We start from the raw sequence: 19,143 nt of genomic DNA on the forward strand, positions 1-19,143 counted from the left end.
GCACTCGCGAAGATTCATATCTATCCAAAAGCAAGCCTACCGGAGACATCGGAATAGAGCGACCAACAAGCCGCTCCAAGAAGCGGAGTACGGCCCTCCAAAAAACTTTCACTTGAGGGCATCCCCAAAAGGCATGAAAAAAAGAATTGCAACCCAGCTGACACTTAGGGCAGGTTGGAGAAAAAATGCGACCTCGCTCGTTTAGAACAGTTACTACACTCCCACAGAGATCCCTTGCCGTGATAAAGTATAGCAGCTGTGTCTACTTACCATGTAGGCCAGCATTTTGCTAGCCTACATTGTAAGCGTCTCCCACTCTGCTAGGGAGACACATAGGGGCGCCTAGGTTTGCCTAAGGCTGCTGCCTAGCCTTAGGCAAGCTTAGGCGGGCTTGCAGGCTTCCCTAGGCTCCCGGAGGCACCTTCAATATAGGCGGCCTGCCTGGGGAGCAATTTTTTTTTAGAAAACATGCCTCCCAATTGGCTGATTAGATAGCTGTAGGACGCCTACAGCTGCCTACAATCGGGACGCACTTTGCAGACTCAGGGCCTGAATGTTCTACACTGCTCCCGATGCTCATAGGAACTCTATGATTGTCAGGAGCAGTGCAGAGCATTCAGTTTGCTAGCCTGTGCTAAAAACCACTATCGCAGTTTTGTAGAAGGGGGAACATGTGACAGAAATTTGATAAAATATATTTTAGAGTGCTGTTAAATGTTTATATTTCTGATTATCGTATCATGTTAGTCCTATTGTTAAGAATTAATTTGTCATTTCCAAGTTTACCTAATTGATGTCTGCCAGAGCAGGCTCCAAGTTCAAAGATCCTTGTGGGTCTCCTTTGTCAAACTTGGCTGGTAGGGCTATCATTCACTTTTATCACTTTCACCATCCCATCACATTTTTCATTCATGGGACTCCTTTCGTATTGTCACATATTAATATATCTTTATATGACCCCTGAAGAAGGTTATCCATTACCGAAACATGGACCGTGTTGGATCCACACCACTATTTTTACTGTGTGTTACATGGAATGACTTTTACATTGTCTGCATCACTTTTCATTAAGGACTTTTAGATCAAGAACATTATTTACACGGTCTTTTTTTTTTGTTTTCGGGGTTCTCCTTCCTTCTGTGGAACCTTTCGGAAATTGCTTTGTTTAGGGCTATCAGATCGGCCAGATTTAGGAATTTTTAAAAATGTATTTACAGGCAGTCCCTAAGTTACAGACACCCGACTTAAGTACAACTTGTACTTAAGAACCTGGTCGCAGCTTCATTTGATTTCACTGAGCAGTATTTCCAGTGGCATAGACTCTTACACGTCTCCTGTAGCAGATTCAGGAATGATGCATGGCCACATGAAGAACAGTGTGTGGTTGTGTATGCTGTACCTCAGATCAGCGAACTCAAACCCTTTGCAGGGCCACATTTTGAATTTGTAGGTACTTGGAGGGCCTCAGAAAAAAATAGTTAATGTCTTATTAAACAAACTAGTGCTTTAGCCCGTTGCATTAACGGGTGCTAGAATAGATATGTAGACTTAGGCATTTCTTTCAGTCTTCCTTTCTCCCTTACTTTTACCTCCCCCTTGTCCAGCAGCACCCCTTCCCTGCTTCCCCTGTCCAGCAGTAGCCCTTCTCCTTTCCTTTTACCTTCCCCCTGTCCAGTAGTACCCCTTCTCCCTTACCTGCTCACTGTCCAGCCTCCGCTAGGCCGGGCAGCCTCGGGGCTTTTGCTAGGCCGGCCCACTTCTCTGCTGGTCCGGGAGTGAGAAGGAGAGGCATCGTCAGAAGTCAACCAGTGTTGGAGATCGGGGCAGGGACGTTGCTGGGGACACCGTCGCACGCGTCGCGAACCGCCAAAGGCTCCTACTGCGCATGCAGCGACACGGAGCCACAGATCGGGGATCACGGCCGCACGAAGTTTCAACTGCGCATGTGCGCTAAGGGTTTTATTATACGGATGACAATTTTGCATGAGGTAAAACTCTTTATAGTTTATAAATCTTTCCTTTCGGCTAAGTCTTAATAATAATATTGTCATTTATAGCTAAAGAGACGTATGATCAAGAAACTGTTTTATTTTACTTTTGTGATTATGATAAACAGACCGAGGGCCTCAAAATAGGACCTGGCGGGCTGTGGGTTTGAAACCACTGCTATAGGCTAAGGCTCTTTACACCTGCATTGTGATGTCATAGACCTTTATGGCAGATAAAGGCCAAATGGCCCATCCACTATCTCCTCCTCTCCCTATTGGCTAAGGCTCTTAACATTTGCATTTCCTCTCCCTATTGGCTAAGGCTCTTTACACCTGCATTGTGATGTCATAGACCTTTATGGCAGATAAAGGCCAAATGGCCCATCCACTATCTCCTCCTCTCCCTATTGGCTAAGGCTCTTAACATTTGCATCTCCTCTTCCTATAGGCCAGTGGTCTCAAACTGAAACCCTCTGCAGGGCCACATTTGGGATTTGTAGGTACTTGGAGGGCCGCAGAAAAAAAATAGTTAATGTCTTATTAAAGAAATGACAGTTTTGCATGAGGTAAAACTCTTTATAGTTTCTAAATCTTTCCTTGGCTAAGTCGTAATAATAATATTGTCATTTATAGCTAAAGAGAGAAATGATCGAGAAACGGTTTTATTTTACTTTTGTGATTATGATAAACAGACCGAGGGCCTCAATATAGGACCTGGCGGGCTGCAAGTTTGAGACCACTGCCTTAGAAGGAACACTGGTAGGGACAGTTGGTCCTTTTGTCAGCTGGGAGCAGAGGTAAGCAGCAAGAATCTTAAAATCTACAAGTTCTGAGTTACATACAAACTAGAGAATGACACGGGGACAAATTTTCCTCATCCCCACAGGAACTCAATTTCCCTGTCCTGTCCCCGCGAGTTTTGTCGCTGTCCCTTACCCAAACCTGTAAGCTCTGCCTTAACTGCACAAGGCCCAAATACTTATGATTTTAAAGTGTTTGGGACAGGAAAAAAACTCTCGTGGACGGGATAGGAAAATAATTTCCCATGGGGACTGGGAAAAATTTGTCCCGTATCATTCTCTAATACAAACCCGACTTAAGAACAGCTTTAAAAACATGAGCCGCTGTATCTAGATTTTCAGAAAGCTTTTGATAAAGCTCCTCACGAGAGGCTCCTGAGAAAATTAAAGTGGCAAAGTTCAGTTGTGGATTAGGAATTGGTTATCGGATAGAAAACAGAGGGTAGGGTTAAATGGTCATTTTTCTCAATGGAAAAGAGTAAACAGTGGAGTGTCACAGGGGTCTATACTGGGACTGGTGCTATTTAATTTATTTATAAATGATCTGGAAATTGGAATAAGTGAAGTGATTAAATTTGCAGATGACACCAAAGTTGTTAAAATGCATGCAGATTGTGAAAAATTGCAGGTGGACCTTAGGAAATTGGAAGACTGGGCGTCCAAGTGGCAGATGAAATTTAATGTAGATAAATGCAAAGTGATGCACATTGGGAAGAATAACCCAAATCACAGTTACCGGATGCTAGGGTCCACCCTGGGGATTAGCGCCCAAGAAAAGGATCTGGGTTTCATTGTAGACAATACGATGAAACCTTCCGCCCGATGTGTGGCGGCGGACAAAAAAGCAAATATGATGCAGGGAAAAGGGATGGTTAACAAGACTAAGAATGTTATAATACCCTTGTATCGCTTCATGGTGTGACTTCATCTGGAGTATTGTGTTCAATTCTGGTCTCATTATCTCAAAAAGATATACCGTATTTGCCGGCGTATAAGACGACTTTTTAGTACCTTAAAATCCTCCCCAAAGTCGGGGGTCGTCTTATACGCCGGGTACAGTTTACATGCCCTTACTTGCGGGGCTGGATGTACTCAGTCGCGCGGCTCTTCTTCTCCCTACCTTCTCTGCTTGCAGCACAGAGCCGAACGGAAGTCTTCCCGACGTCAGCGCTGACGTCGGAGGGGAGGGAGGGCTTAAACAAAGCCCTCCCTCCCTCCGACGTCAGCGCTGACGTCGGGAAGACTTCCGTTCGGCTCTGCTGCAGGCATGGCAGGTAAGGAGAGAGAGAGTACCAAGAGAGAGGGGCGGCCGCCCCGCCCCGGTTGCAGCACAGCCGGCCAGGTCCCCTTACTTTTGTGGCACTTCCCCGACCGACCGATAACAGCCCGGGTCCGACAATCCTCCCTGCCCTGTAGCCGCGAATCTAAATTACCTTCTTACAGCAGCTGTAAGAAGGTAATTTAGATTCGCGGTTAAGGGCAGGGAAGTTTGTCGGACCCGGGCTGTTGTCGGTCGGTCGGGGAAGTGCCACAAAAGTAAGGGGACCTGGCTGGCTGTGCTGCACCCGGGGCGGTAGAGAAGGGGGGGGGAAGGACTCTGAAAGCACTTGAAGACAGAGGAGGGAGAAGAACGCTGAAAGCACATGGGGGAATACAAAGGGGTGGAGAAGGAAGAAGGGGTCGTCTTATACGGCGAGTATAACACAAAACTCTATTTTTTAACTAAAAGTTGGGGGGTCGTCTTATACGCCCAGTCGTCCTATACGCCGGCAAATACGGTAGTTCAAAGAAGAGCGATCAAGATGGTGAAGGGGATGGAACTTCTCTCGTATGAGGAAAGACTAAAATGGTTAGGGCTCTTCAGCTTGGAAAAGAGACGGTTGAGGGGAGATATGATTGAAGTCTACAAAATCCTGAGTGGAGTAGAAAGGGGTATAAGTGGATCAATTTTTCAAAAATTACAAAGACTAGAGAACACTCAATGAAGTTACAGGGAAATACTTTTAAAACCAATAGAAGGAAATTTTTTTTCACTCAGAGAATAATTAAGCTCTGGAATGCATTGCCAGAGGATGTGGTAAGAGCGGATAGCGTAGCTGGTTTTAAGAAAGGTTTGGACAAGTTCTTGGAGGAAAAGTCCATAGTCTGTTATTAAGAAAGACATGGAGGAAGCCACTGCTTGCCCTGGATCGGTAGAACAGAATGTTGCTACTCTTGAGATTCTGTGGAATGTTGCTACTCTTTGGATTTTTGCCAGGTACTAGTGACTTGGATTGGCCACCATGAGAACGGACTACAGGGCTTGATGGACCATTGGTCTGACCCAGTAAGACTATTCTTATGTTCTTAACCCGGGGACTGCCTGTATTTCTTTGCTTAGCTGAATGGAAGACATTTTGAATGTCAACCCCTTCTTTCTTCCAGAGATCTGAAGTTGGATAATGTGATGTTGGATTCAGAAGGTCACATTAAGATTGCCGATTTTGGGATGTGCAAAGAACACATGGTGGATAATGTATCAACCAGGACCTTCTGTGGGACTCCAGACTACATTGCACCAGAGGTAAACTCATTAGACGCCTTTGCCTGTCATGATATTCATCCCTTTCTCATCTTCACTGCCCTTGTGTGGGTGTATGTTTTGAGTGAATCTGTGCTATGCTTACCCTTCATCCCAGCTCCTGGAACAACACATGGGCAACACACATGGTTGGCAATGTAGATTTGGAGGCTCCAATCATCTTCACCTAATGTCTTTAGCTTATCATTGACTTCAATGGCACATTTATTTATTTAGAATTTTTTAGTCCTCATACACCTATGCAGATTATAATAAAAACATACTTCCTGAGCAGATTTATCAGATTTCTGTACTGTTATCATTTCATAAGTGCTTGAAGGCTCTTATTATTTTTCAGAGGTCTTTGGTAGTGTATAGGGGAGATATTACAGTTTTATAGATAATTTCCTTTTTAGGGGAGTTATAAGAGAATGTTCTGGAATGTTGTTTTTGTTTTTTTTAATTAATGTGTACATGTTTGGTTATTTGTCTTTTTATGCTTATGTATGTTGATTGTAACCTGCATAGATTTTGGGATATGCAGAATATAAATGTTTTAAATAAATAAACTAAAAAATGATATATCATTTGTACGGTGACGGGACAAAAGTGCGCGAGACTTCGGTGCGCTGACATTGCAGCGCAGACAATTTGGCTCAAGACCCCAGCGCGCTGCCTAAAAAGTTACTTTTCAAGAGCTCTGACGAGGGGTGTGGGGGGGAAAACCCCCCCAGTTTACTTCATACTCTTCGCGCTGCCGTTGGGGGAGTGTGGGGGGGTGCAACCCCCCACATTATAGAGAAAACTTAACGTTTTCCTATAAAATCGGGTAAAAGTTAAGTTTACTCTATAATGGAGGGTTCAAACCCCCCCAAAGGCACCGCGAAGAGTATGAAGTAAACTCATACCCCACGTCGGAGCTCTTTAAAAGTAACTTTTTAGGTGGCGCGCTGAGGTCTTGCGCCGATTTGTTTGCGCTGCAATGTCGGTGCGCCGAAGTCCCGCTCGCGAATGACTATGAACCCATTTGTACACATCAAAACAATCTGACAATAAAATCATAGCTGTCAAATAGAATGTCTAAGCGGATTACAATAAAAATGAGGGGGGGTGCGGCGGCGGTGGAGACATGACATGAATGTAGATAGAAAAGTGGGGAAGGATAAAATGAAGGGGAAGTTTTCAGTGCTCTATCAAGTAGAGCAGGGGTAGGGAACTCCGGTCCTCGAGAGCCGTATTCCAGTTGGGTTTTCAGGATTTCCCCAATGAATATACATGAGATGTATTTCAATGCACTGCTTTCAATATGTCCCCTGTCATTCTCTGGATGAGAGCTACATATAATTGGATTGAGGTGCTTCATTCTCTCAGTACGTGTGAGATTTTCCATTGGGATGGATTCAGTGGATTAGGGATAATTTAGCATTGCACTGGTACCTCACAGTTGTATGGATTAATGGTTAGATCCTTTAAACGAAATGATTAAAGTGGATTTTCTGAAACTGGCAGAAACAGTGGTTAAAAGTCATGTTGTCTGTGATGGATTTCACACGCTTGGAAATTGTAGTCAGACTGAAATGGTCCTAGCCAAGTGACTTGTTGCATAGAGAGAGCTATACCATAGGAATACGGGACCTACGATGCTTTGAATAAATTTCAATGTTGGATCTTAGAGAGGTAGCCCAGGATGGTGAGTGACATTTTTTTGGAATCGTTTGGATTTAAACATCTCTATCATATCTCCCCTCTCCTCAAAAGTCTACAGATTGAGATCGTGAAGTCTGTCCCCATACGCCTTATGACAAAGACCACACACCATTTTAGTAGCCTTCCTCTGGATTGAAGGTCCGGCCTCCAGAATCGTACACAATATTCTAAATGAGGTCTCACCAGAGTCTTATACGGAGGCATCAATACCTCCTTTTTCCTACTGGCCATACCTCTCCCTATGCAACCTAACATCCTTCTAGCTTTCGCCGTCACCTTTTCAGTCTGTTGGGCCATCTTAAGATCATCACATACAATCACACCCAAGTCCCGCTCTTCCGTCGTGCACATAAGTTCTTCACCCCCTAAACTGTACCGTTCCCTCGGGTTTTTGCAGCCCAAATGCATGACCTGGCATTTCTTAGCATTAAATTTTAGCTGCCAAATTTGAGACCATTCTTCAAGCTTTACCGGGTCTTTCTTCATGTTATTCACACCATCCGGCGTGTCTACTCTATTGCAGATTTTGATATCATCCGCAAAGAGGCAAATCTTACCCGACAGCCCTTCAGCAATATCGTTTATAAAAATGTTAAAAGGAACAGGCCCAAGAACAGAACAGATGAGTAGCCGTGTCAGACCAAAGTAGGGACATCACACTGGATAAGACTTTCATTAATATTCTAGTCAGAAGCACTGCTACTTCAAACTAAGTGTCTGACACCCTTCAAATAAATTAATACTCCAGCCTCTCACTGCCTGCTCACGACTGGCCCTGGTACGTGACTCATGAACTAGCGTGTTATGAGAGCTGGAGAGGGTACACACCGAGAAATTGGAATAAATATGTAGAATTCTATGCCGGGTACTGCTCTGCAGAGCCTCTGAGATTAGATAGATGAAACCTTTGTTGTAGATGTCGGCCATTGTTTGATTTTCATATCTCGGCCACTGCAACCTGTTGGATAGTGAAGAAAACAAGTTCCCTCGTTCATTAATAGACAGAGACAGTGGTGGACAGGCGTGCCTCAAGGATCTCCACTATCACCTACATTATTTAATGTCTACCTTTCATCACTAGGTTCGTGCCTAAGCCATCTGGATATAAGACTGTTCAGTTATGCTGATGACATCACAATAGTTTTACCTTGTAATTCGGTTCTATCTCAGATTACTACTCAAATTGAGACTGTAATGGAAAGGATGACTTTTTGGGATGCAGCAATTCAAACTTAAGCTTAATCCTGATAAAACAAAGTTCTTTGTAGCATCTCCTAGCAGAATCTTTCATGAACTTTCCATCAATATACTTTCAACAACTTATACAATCCATCCAACGATTAAAATTTTAGGAATCGTATTAGATCAACATCTTACTATGAAAACCCAGATAGATGCTGTTGTACGTAAAAGTTATTTCACTTTATGGAGGCTTCGAACAATTAGACCCTATTTTGAATTTTCAGCCTTTACATTATTCAAGTTTCAAGTTTATTTAATTTTTGTTGAATCGCCTATTACAATTTCTAGGCGATGTACATATTATAATTAAGATAGAAGAAACTTACAAAATAAATTCAAATAACAAATTTAAAACAATTCAGACATGAGTTTGAGGAATGGGGTTAAAAGTTACAATATTTGGGATTGGTTAGAAAAAGAGGAAAAAACAAAAGGAAGGGATTCATAAAACCAAAGCACAATGTAATAAAGTAATCAAGTTTTTAAATTAGTTAAAATAAACTAATGTTAAGAATCATAGGCATCTTTAAATAAGTGGGTTTTTAACAGTCTTTTAAATTTTACAATATCTTGTTCAGATCGAATATACTGAGGCAGGGTATTCCACCATTGTGGGCCCATAACGGTGAACATATCTGATCTTCTGGTTCCAATAATCTTCAATGATGGTACCGAGAGCAGATTTTGATCAGATGATCGCAAGGAACGTTTAGGTTTGTATGGAATCAGTGATCTAAAAATGAACTGTGGCTCGTTAAATGCCAATGTCTTAAAAATAAGCAACAATATTTTAAACAGGATCCTGTGGCCTATAGGTAACCAATGCGCATCTATTAAGAGTGGGGAAACATGGTCAAACTTTTTTGCTTTATAAATTAATTTTACGGCTATGTTCTGAATTATCTGAAGTCTTCTTTTTTCTTTGTTAGTAATATTTAGAAATAAGGCATTACAATAATCAATTTTTGATGTTATAAAAGAATGAATTAATATATTCAAAGAGGATATGGTAAGAAATTTGGAGATTGACCTAATCTGACGAAGTTTGTAAAAGCAGTTTTTAACAATGAGGGAAATATGATCGTGGTATGAAAGTTTCTCATCTATCAATATACCAAGAATTTTAACCGATGGGACCAAATTAATTGGAATGTTATTAAGATAAAAAGGTTTTATAAGTGACAATTCTTTCTTCCAATTAAACAAAATGGATTTAGTCTTGTTGATATTTAAAGCCAGTTTATTTTTGTCCAGCCAATTTTGAATTTGTTCCAATTTTTGGTTTATAACTAAAATTTCTGAGTGGTTTTCGGGATCCAAGGGATGTATGAGTTGGATATCATCCGCATAAGAGAATGGTATAAAACCTAAGGCCTGACTGATTTCTAATAAAGGAGATAAGAAAATGTTAAAGAGTAAAGGGGATAAGATGGAACCCTGGGGAATTCCAAATGTTGAGGTAAACGAATTAGAATTTTCATTGTTGAATCTGACTGAGGAGGTTCGATTTGTAAGATAGGATTTAAACCATTTTAATACTCTTTCATTTATTCCTTTTTCCTCGAGTCTGTGTAGGAGTAGATCATGATCTATAGTGTCAAAGGCAGCCGAAATGTCAAGGGAGAAAAGAATAACGGATCTATGGTGATCTAAATAGTATTGGATGTTAGAGGTCAGTCCTATCAAAGAGTATTCGGTGTTATGGAATTTTCTGAATCCGGTTTGATTCGGATGTAGTGCATTTGTTTTCTCAATGAAGTCAGAAAGCTGATTAAAGATCAGCTTTTCTGTTAATTTTGCAATAAATGGTATGTTAGCGATTGGCCGATAATTTGATACTTCATTTATACTAATTTATTGGTCCAGTCATTACTGTTGAGTCTCCTTGACTATTGCAATATTGCTTATTTATCGATTACTAAGAAGGAATTATTGAGATTATCATTGATACAGAACACAGCAGTTAGATTGATTCACAGATTGAAGAAATACGATCAGGTTATATTATTTTATTGTGAATGGAAGCTCAGGTATTGTTCAAGTTGGCTGTTTTTGTTACAAGGTTTTATATGGTGCAGCCCCTACTTATCTGGCTAATAGTTTTTCCATAGCTACGCACAAATGCAGTAGAAAAACTCATGCTCTGTTCAATTTCCCTTCTGTAAAAGGTTGTAAAAGCAAGAAATTCCTAAATCACTCTGTAGCATCTCAGGCAGTTTCTCATGAAAAAGAATTTTGATCACTGTTGCTCACAGTTTTTTCTTACAGACATTTTAGAAAACAGCTAAAATCCTATCTTTTCTCCAAATACCTGACTAGCTGACTCATTCAAATATATGATTATGTTTAATCTTTATAATCTTTTGTAAACCACGTAACGTGGTCTATAAGTATAATGTTATGTTACGTTTCTGATTAGCCAGTACGTTCTTTCCTGACTTCATTATAATTTTTTATCTCTAAGTACACTTCAGGAAGGGAGACAGATATCAAGTTTTCAAGCTTTATTAAAAATTTGTTAAATCGCCTACACAGAGTTTCTAGGCGATTGTACAGCTAAAAAATAAACCAGGTTATTTTGCAATGACCTATACGTAAAGTAACACAAATAGAACATACAAACTTATGGATACAGTAGGAAAAAGGGGAACAACTACAATATCAACTAGAAAAGAAAACTTTAAAAGGTAAGAACAAACGGAAGGGTGGTTTTAAATTTCTTAGCATTGTTAAAACCCTGTTAAATTTGCCAGTCATCTTGATAAGGACGTTCGAACGTTGAATGCATCTTTAAATAAAAATGCCTTTAATTTAGATTTCAACCAATCCGTGACGTTTCTTCTCTTAAATCAGCAGGTGCGGAATTCCGCAGCGATAGGGCAGAAACTGGAAAAATGGTTGTGTGCGCATCGTACAGATATGATTGATTGAAGGAATAGATAGAAGGTGATGGGAAGCAGATCGTAGAGATCTTGAAGAATTGTATGGGATTAATAACCTATTTATAAATTCAGGACAGTTAGTGATACGGGTTTTAAAGGTCAAAAGAAGAATTTTGTGTGTGATCCTATAACCAATTGGTAACCAATGAGAAGCAGAACTGCTTAGTATGGATAGAAACGTTTTTTGTTCTGTATTTTCTTTCGGGGTTTTGTTTTTTGTTTTTTTTTCATTTTAGGTCGTGCTAGTTTAACTGCACAATAAAACCAAAAATGTCACTTTCTCCGTGTTTTCAAGTGCCAGCATTTCCCTACTAGTCAACTTGACATCGGTTTCCTGTACCATCAGGCCTAGTCCTTGGGCTCCTCAGCTTCCAGATGGCTGAGGATTTGGCTGAGGATTGGTAACATCCAATGAGTGCACTTAAGAATATCCGGAGGAATTAAAAAGAATGTCTACATCTTGCTCATGTGGACAACCAGCAGCAAGAATTTTGGTCCCCACACTGTTATAGGCAGGCTTCAGGGTTTAGAATCCCTTTTAAGGATAAACATAAGAATATAAGAATTGTCAAACTGGGACAGAGCGAAGGTCCAGCAAGCCCAGTATAGAAAAAGGCAGTATACAAGGCCCCATTCCCTTTCCCCTTTCATCAAGCCCAGTATCCTGTTTACAACCCAGGTCCCAAGCAACATTCCAGAGCTGAGATTGTGATGTCATAATGCCTCATTCCACCAATTCCTAAGAGCCAATCTCATCAGTGATGTCACAATGGCTTCATTGTCCTATACTTGGCTCACTTAAGAACATAAGAATTGCTGTAATGGGACAGACCACAGGTCCATCAAGCCCTGCATCCTGTTTCCAAGCAGATTTTTGGGCACAGGACATGCTGGTGCCGATATGGAGGCTACACTGGAAGTAAGAAGAGGGTTCGGGTGGGTTGGGGGGATCTCAGGTTGCTGCGGGGGGGGGGGGGGTGCCGGATCGCGGGGGGGGGAAGGTGCCGGTTCGCGGGGGGGGGGGCACTCGTACAGCGAGGCAAGCTCGGTTTACGAGGCACCAAGTTTGCGAATGTTTTGCTCGTCTTGCAAAACACTCGCAAACCGGTGCACTCGTAAACCAAGGTACCATTGTATACAAAAGATAACTTAAACATGAAACAGACTAGAAGGATATAACCCTGCTGGAGAGGGTGCAGAGGCGAGCCACGAAGCTAGTAAAAGGCATCGAGAATTTGAGTTACAAAGAATGCCTCGGAAAACTGGGATTGTTCACCCTCAAAAAGAGAAGGCTGCGAGGGGACATGATAGAGACTTTCAAAATACTAAAAGGTTTTGACAAAATTGAGCAAGAAACTTCGTTATTCACATTGTCAAATGTGACTCGGACAAGGGGTCATGGACTGAAACTGAGGGGCAACAGGCCGGAGACAAATATCAGGAAGTTCTGTTTCACACAGCGAGTGGTGGACGCTTGGAATGCTCTCCCGGAGGAGGTTGTGGCGGAGACCACCATTTCAGGATTCAAGGGCAAGTTGGATGCACACCTTCTTGCAAAACACATTGAGGGTATATGGTTAAACAAGATCTTCAGCAGGGAACACATGGATTGGCCTCCGCTGTGCGGGTCGCCGGACTAGATGGACCTGGGGTCTGATCCGGTGAAGGCATTTCTTATGTTCTTATGTACGTATCACAGTTAATAAGCGGGAAGATAGTTTTTTTATAAGTCAATACAACCAGTGTCTCATGTCAACCAAATCCAGCAGGGCCAGTACATATAATTTCAGCTGAGAGTATACGTGAAAAGAATAGAAGAGAGTTCCCAATGATCATCGTACTGAGCATCCCAAGCGACTTAATTAACTGACAAGAAGTGACTCTCTCTATATTTTATAAATATTACATTGGTATTACATTGAGATAATTTTATGTCAACGGTCCAAGTTGCAATAAAGTTGACCAGGTCTCCATACTTTGAAAAAAGAACTAATAGAATGATATTTTTCAGCTATTACACTTTCAAATTTGTTGGTTATGCATACCATGTTCCACCACACAATGTATTCTACCTTAGATAAGTTCTTCCAACAGTGCAAGATGTTTTTAATAGCCAAGAATAATAAGATGTTAAGAAAACGAGCATTGGGTTCGGGCATAGAATATGTGAGACCATGTTGTCCAAGAATAATAATTTTAAAGATGTAAGGGTTCATTAATATTTAGAATGGTGGATATGGTGCTCCAGACTTTATCCCGATACAATTTAATATGTGAGCATTGGTGTAACATGTGCGGCGGTGTATCTTCGAATTTTCCATAGGACCAGCATAGATTGGAGCCTTCTTTGGAAAATTTAGCGAGTTTATGTGGAGTCCAGTGGGACCGATGTAATAGAAAGTACATTGATTGAAGGACTGGAGCCGATCTAATCGATTTGAATACTCTGGTCCACACTTTCTGCCAAAGCTCATCATCAGTGGACATGTCTAAATCCGGATGCCATGCACTCGTCATTAGTGATATAGACACAGGTGAAGTTTGTCTCAATAAAGTGTACCATTTAGAGGCAACACCTTTAAGAGGAGCTATAGTAATAATATTTTGAAGGAGATCAGGTATTGGTTTCAGTTTTAGAAGTTCCGGAATTGAAGCACACAATTTCTAATAATGTCAAGTACTAGAGTACTCGGCCAATTTTCGAAAACCACAAATCCCTATTGAGAGGGACCCACCCAAGAAAGTAGACCACCAGAACGTACTTTCTTTAACAACCAAACAGCCTTGGCTATAGTTGCACGAAGGGCAACGTTTCTCGTCTGACGTCCCACAGCCTGAGATAAACTGCCCAATTTCTTTTTTTTTTTTTTTTTCTTTAAATCTTTATTAAGTTTCAGTGTTTTATGACAATAATAATCATGTGAAATCAACAGTATCCAACTAATATCAGTAAAAAGGAAACACAATAACAAGGTAAATTAGGTAAGTTTCAACTGTGAAGGAGGAGTTCCATCAAAATCGAAGACTCCCTCACTTATTAAGGGAAATAATGGTAGCCTGAAATGGACCTGAACGAAACTTCTCTGAGCATTCATTCCTGAATATTGACAAGGGGGTCCTTGCAGACCTCGCCTCATTTTCTAAGATAAATCTCGTCAACTGTGTAGAATCAAAAAAAGTATATCTGGCCCCCTTGAAATTAATCAAACATTTGCAAGAGAACCTTAGTACAAAAGTAGCTCCCAGTTTCAAAACCTGGGGTCTCAAAAGCAGAAATTGTTTCCTCCTTTTTTGCGTTAATTTAGATACATCTGGGTACATTCTTATTTTCTGAGTCAGAAACAAGACATCTTTAAACTGCCCAATTTCTCTTCTGTCTCTCTACTACATACATAACCACCTGTTCCTAAAGCATCTAGACAACTGATCCTCTCTTCTCTCTCCCCTCTATAGCGATTAACTTGTTCTATTGATCACTCTCTCCTCAAAAATGGATTTCCTGTCCTATTAACCCTCTTTCTTCCTCCCCTCTTAAAGTCAATCAATTTGTACCTTTGCTTAATCTTTGTACACCGCATAGAACTTCATGGTATTGCGGTATATAAGCTGTTATTATTATTATTATCTGCACAAGCCTCAAACCTTTAAAATCATAAGTAGCAACATTCTAGAGCTTAGACTGTGATGTCATAATGCCTCATTCCACCAATGCCTAAGCTCCGTCCTCATCTGCACAAGCCTCAAACACTTTAAAATCATAGGTAGCAACATTCTAAAGCTCAGATTGTGATGTCATAATGCCTCATTCCACCAATTCCTAAAGTATCTAGACAACTGATCCTCTCTTCTCTCTCCCCTCTATAGCAATTAACTTGTTCTATTGATCACTCTCTCCTCAAAAATGGATTTCCTGTCCTATTAACCCTCTTTCTTCCTCCCCTCTTAAAGTCAATCAATTTGTATCTTTGCTTAATCTTTGTAAACCGCATGGAACTTCACGGTATTGCGGTATATAAGCTGTTATTATTATTATTACATATATATCACCTGGTTTGCTATCTATGACGTCCACTTATTTGCGCAATGCTGAATCTTTAGCTTTTACTTTGTTTCTCACATTTCTGTGAAAGGAACTTCTATTACTTGCTGTACCCTGCAGGTGCTTTACAAGTACAGTGGTACCTTGGGTTACGAGCATAATCCATTCCAGGAGCATGCTCGTAATCCAAAATGCTCGTGTATCAAAGCAAGTTTCCCCATAGGAAGTAAGGGAAACTTGCTTTGATATGTTTCCACCCCCCACCTTCCTCTCCCCCCCCCCGAGGCCAGCAGCACTGCTCCCCCCCACGAGAACCGGCATTGTTCCCCCCGAAGGCCCCCCCCCCCCCGTGAACCGGCACCCTCCCCCCCTCGCGATCCGGCACCCCCCGCCGCCATCGGGCACTCCCCCTGCCGCCATCGGGCATCCCCCCGCCGCCATCGGGCACCCCCCCGCCGCGACCTGAGGTCCCCCCAACCCACCAGAACCCTCTTCTTACTTTTCTGTAGCCTCCGCAGCGGCACCGGCACCAGCATGTCCTGTGCGTGGTGCCGGTGCCTAAAGATCTGCTTCCTGTGCAAGGCCTGAGAGTTCACGTCGAACGTGACCTCTCAAGGCCCAGCACAGGAATCAGATCTTCAGGCACCGGCACCACGCACAGGACATGCTGGTGCTGGTGCCGGTGCCGCTGCGGAGGCTACAGAAAAGTAAGAAGAGGGTTCGGGTGGGTTGGGGGGATGTCAGGTCGCGGCGGGGGGTGCCCGATGGCAGCGGGAGGGCCCGATGGTGGCGGGGGGGGGCCGGATCGTGGGGGGGAGGGTGCCGGTTCGCAGGTGGGGCGCTCGCAAATCGAAGCGCGCTCGGTTTCCGAGGCGCCGATTTTGCTAATGTTTTGCTCGTCTTGCAAAACACTCGCAAACCAGTGCACTCGTAAACCGAGGTACCACTGTATTATCAATCTTGTCATCTCTATGCTTTTGATAGTAACTAATTATGTGCCCTAAAATTTTACTGTGCTCCTATCACGGCTCTCAGAGCTTCATTCTTCTCTCGTCACAAATCTCAGGGGCTCACTGTGACCTCACCCAGTTCTGTTGACTTGTGGTCTTACAGCATGGTCAGTTGCGAGCCTTTCTTTTCTTATATGGCCACAGCTAATTCCTCAGTATGTTGGGCATGTGAAAAACCTGACCGTGTCGCAAAATTCAAATTAGGGCGAAAAACAGGGCTTCTGAAAATGCCAGAATGCTTTACATCAAAGTAGAGCCAACTCAATCCCCTTTTTGTCTTACTCTGCATTTGATTTCCCAATTAGTACTCGTATGTTAAACAGATGGGGGAGAGTGTGACACAGTGGTTGAAACTACAGTCTCAGCACCCTGAGGTTGTTGGTTCAAACCCACGCTGCTCCTTGTGACTCTGCCCCAGGTACATTAGATAGATTGTGAGCCCACTGGGACAGATGGAAAAATGCTTGAGTACCTGAATAAATTCATGTAAGCCATTCTGAGCTCCCTTAGGAGGATAAATAAATAGTGTGAAAAGTTACAGCCTCTGATCACCAGAGCAGGTATTATGATGTCATAATGCCTCATTCCACCAATAAGAGCCAACCTCATCAGTGATGTCACAATGGCTGGATTGTCCTGCACTTGGATCACTTTTGCTACATTCTGATTTCTAGAGTGGTGCAGTGGTTAAAGCTACAGCCTCACCTGAGGTTGTGGGTTCAAACCCACGCTGCTCTTTGTGACCCTGGGCAAGTCACTTAATCCCCCCATTGCTCCAGGTACATTAGATAGATTGTGAACCCACCGGGACAGACAGGGAAAAATGCTTGAGAACCTGAATAAATTCATGTAAACCGTTCTGAGCGCCACTGGGAGAACAGAATAGAAAATTGAATAAATAAATAGTGTGAAAAGTTACAGCCTCTGATCACCAGAGCAGGTATTGTGATGTCATAATGCCTCATTTCACCAATAAGAGCCAACCTCATCAGTGATGTCACAATGGCTGGATTGTCCTGCACTTGGATCACTTTTGCTACATTCTGATTTCTAGAGTGGTGCAGTGGTTAAAGCTACAGCCTCAGCACCCTGAGGTTGTGTGTTCAAACCCACGCTGCTCCTTCTGACCCTGGGCAAGTCACTTAATCCCCCCATTGCTCCAGGTACATTAGATAGATGGTGAGCCCACTGGGACAGACAGGGAAAATGCTTGAGTGCCTGGATAAATTCTTGTAAACCGTTCTGAGCGCCCTTGGGAGAACAGTTTAGAAAATTGAATAAATAAATAAATAAAAGCTACCGTTTATTCTGTGTCGAGGTGGCTGCTGGCTTCTCTGTGCATGATTAACAGGTGAACAAATTACTACGGCAAGTTGTGCTCTCCTGCATTTCATGTCTCCAGATCTGCAAAACTAGAATGAGCATTAAATTGATGTGTCACCCGGGACGCAGCTAATTAGGACTCGCAGAAGAAGCAAGAGTCTTCCGAGCCTCGGGGCAGTTCAAATTTGTGCATAATTAGACTTGTCCTCCATGGCGAATTGGGCTCATACGCTATCTATCCCCCACATTGTACGCAAAATGCAACGCTGCCTGGCTGCCTACACTGTGAAAGACTAAATATAGTGCCGAACTTCCTCTGAAACTCAAAGTCTAGCATTTGATCAGCGAAAGATTGTTTCAGCCAGAATTTTCTAAGGTGGTAGCTTAGAATTTCCTGGTTGCTCCCACTTGCACACAGCCTCCGCTTTCAAAGACTGAGCGGTGCAAAGGCTGCTGAAGCTGTGGCTTTATTCTTGCAGAACTGGGTGCATGCAAGTTGGGTGGGGGGCGGGGGGGTGAGTCTCTTGTGCTATCAGTAGAGTTGGTGTCAGGTCAAAAGCGCGCTGGGACAAAGGTGCGCGCAGATAACAGCGCAGCGCGGAGGCGCGCACCGAAGAAAATGACTTTTAGAGGGCTCCGACGGGGTGCGTGTGGGGGAACCCCCCCACTTTACTTTATACAGGTCGCGCTGCGTTATGGGGGCATTGTGGGGGGTTGTAACCCCCCACATTTTAGTTAAAACTTCACTTTTTCCCTAAAACACAGAGAAACAGTTAAGTTGCCAGTATAATGAGGGGGATTAGAAACATAGAAAGATGACGGCAGAAAAGGGCTATAGCCCATCAAGTCTGCCCACACTATTTACCCACCGTCTTAAGTTTACTGACCCCCTGAAGTATAGTTATAATTATACTGTCACTCTACTGACCCGCTCATTCAAGTCCTAGTGACCCTATCCCTTAGCATGACCTCGTAGGGATCCCACATAGGTATCCCATTTGTTCTTGAAGTCTAGGATGCTGCGTGCCTCGATCACCTGTACTGGAAGCTTGTTCCAATGCTCAATCACTCTCTCCGTGAAGAAGTACTTCCTGGCGTCTCCACGAAACTTCCCTCCCCTGAGCTTGAGCGGATGTCCTCTTGTGGTCGAGGGTCCCTTGAGAAGAAAGATATCATCTTCCACCTCGACCCGTCCCGTGATGTACTTAAATGTCTCAATCATGTCTCCCCTCTCCCTACGCTCTTCGAGAGTGTAGAGCTGCAATTTACTCAGTCTTTCTTCGTACGGGAGACCCTTTAGCCCCGAGACCATCCTGGTGGCCATCCGCTGAACCGATTCAATTCTGAGCACATCCTTACGGTAATGTGGCCTCCAGAATTGCACACAGTATTCCATGGCTCTGTACAATGGCATCATGACTTCAGGTTTCCTGTTGACGAAGCTTCTCTTGATACAACCTATCATCTGCCGTGCTTTAGATGAAGCCTTCTCCACTTGAGTGGCTGCTTTCATGTCAGCACTGATGATTACT

General features: G+C 42.8%; 1 protein-coding gene across 3 annotated transcripts in view; it reads left to right on the plus strand.

Annotated features, from left to right (window-relative positions):
• PRKCA (protein kinase C alpha) overlaps nucleotides 1–19,143 on the plus strand; it is a 594,635-nt gene that overhangs the window by 541,009 nt on the left and 34,483 nt on the right. For all 3 annotated transcript variants that reach the window (XM_033960343.1, XM_033960344.1, XM_033960346.1), the window contains one exon: nucleotides 5,213–5,351. In XM_033960343.1, the coding sequence (XP_033816234.1) occupies nucleotides 5,213–5,351 (139 nt within the window). The remainder of the gene's footprint in view (nucleotides 1–5,212; nucleotides 5,352–19,143) is intronic.

The sequence above is a fragment of the Geotrypetes seraphini genome, chromosome 10 (genome assembly GCF_902459505.1).
Source record: "Geotrypetes seraphini chromosome 10, aGeoSer1.1, whole genome shotgun sequence".
Taxonomy (NCBI): Eukaryota; Metazoa; Chordata; class Amphibia; order Gymnophiona; family Dermophiidae; genus Geotrypetes; species Geotrypetes seraphini.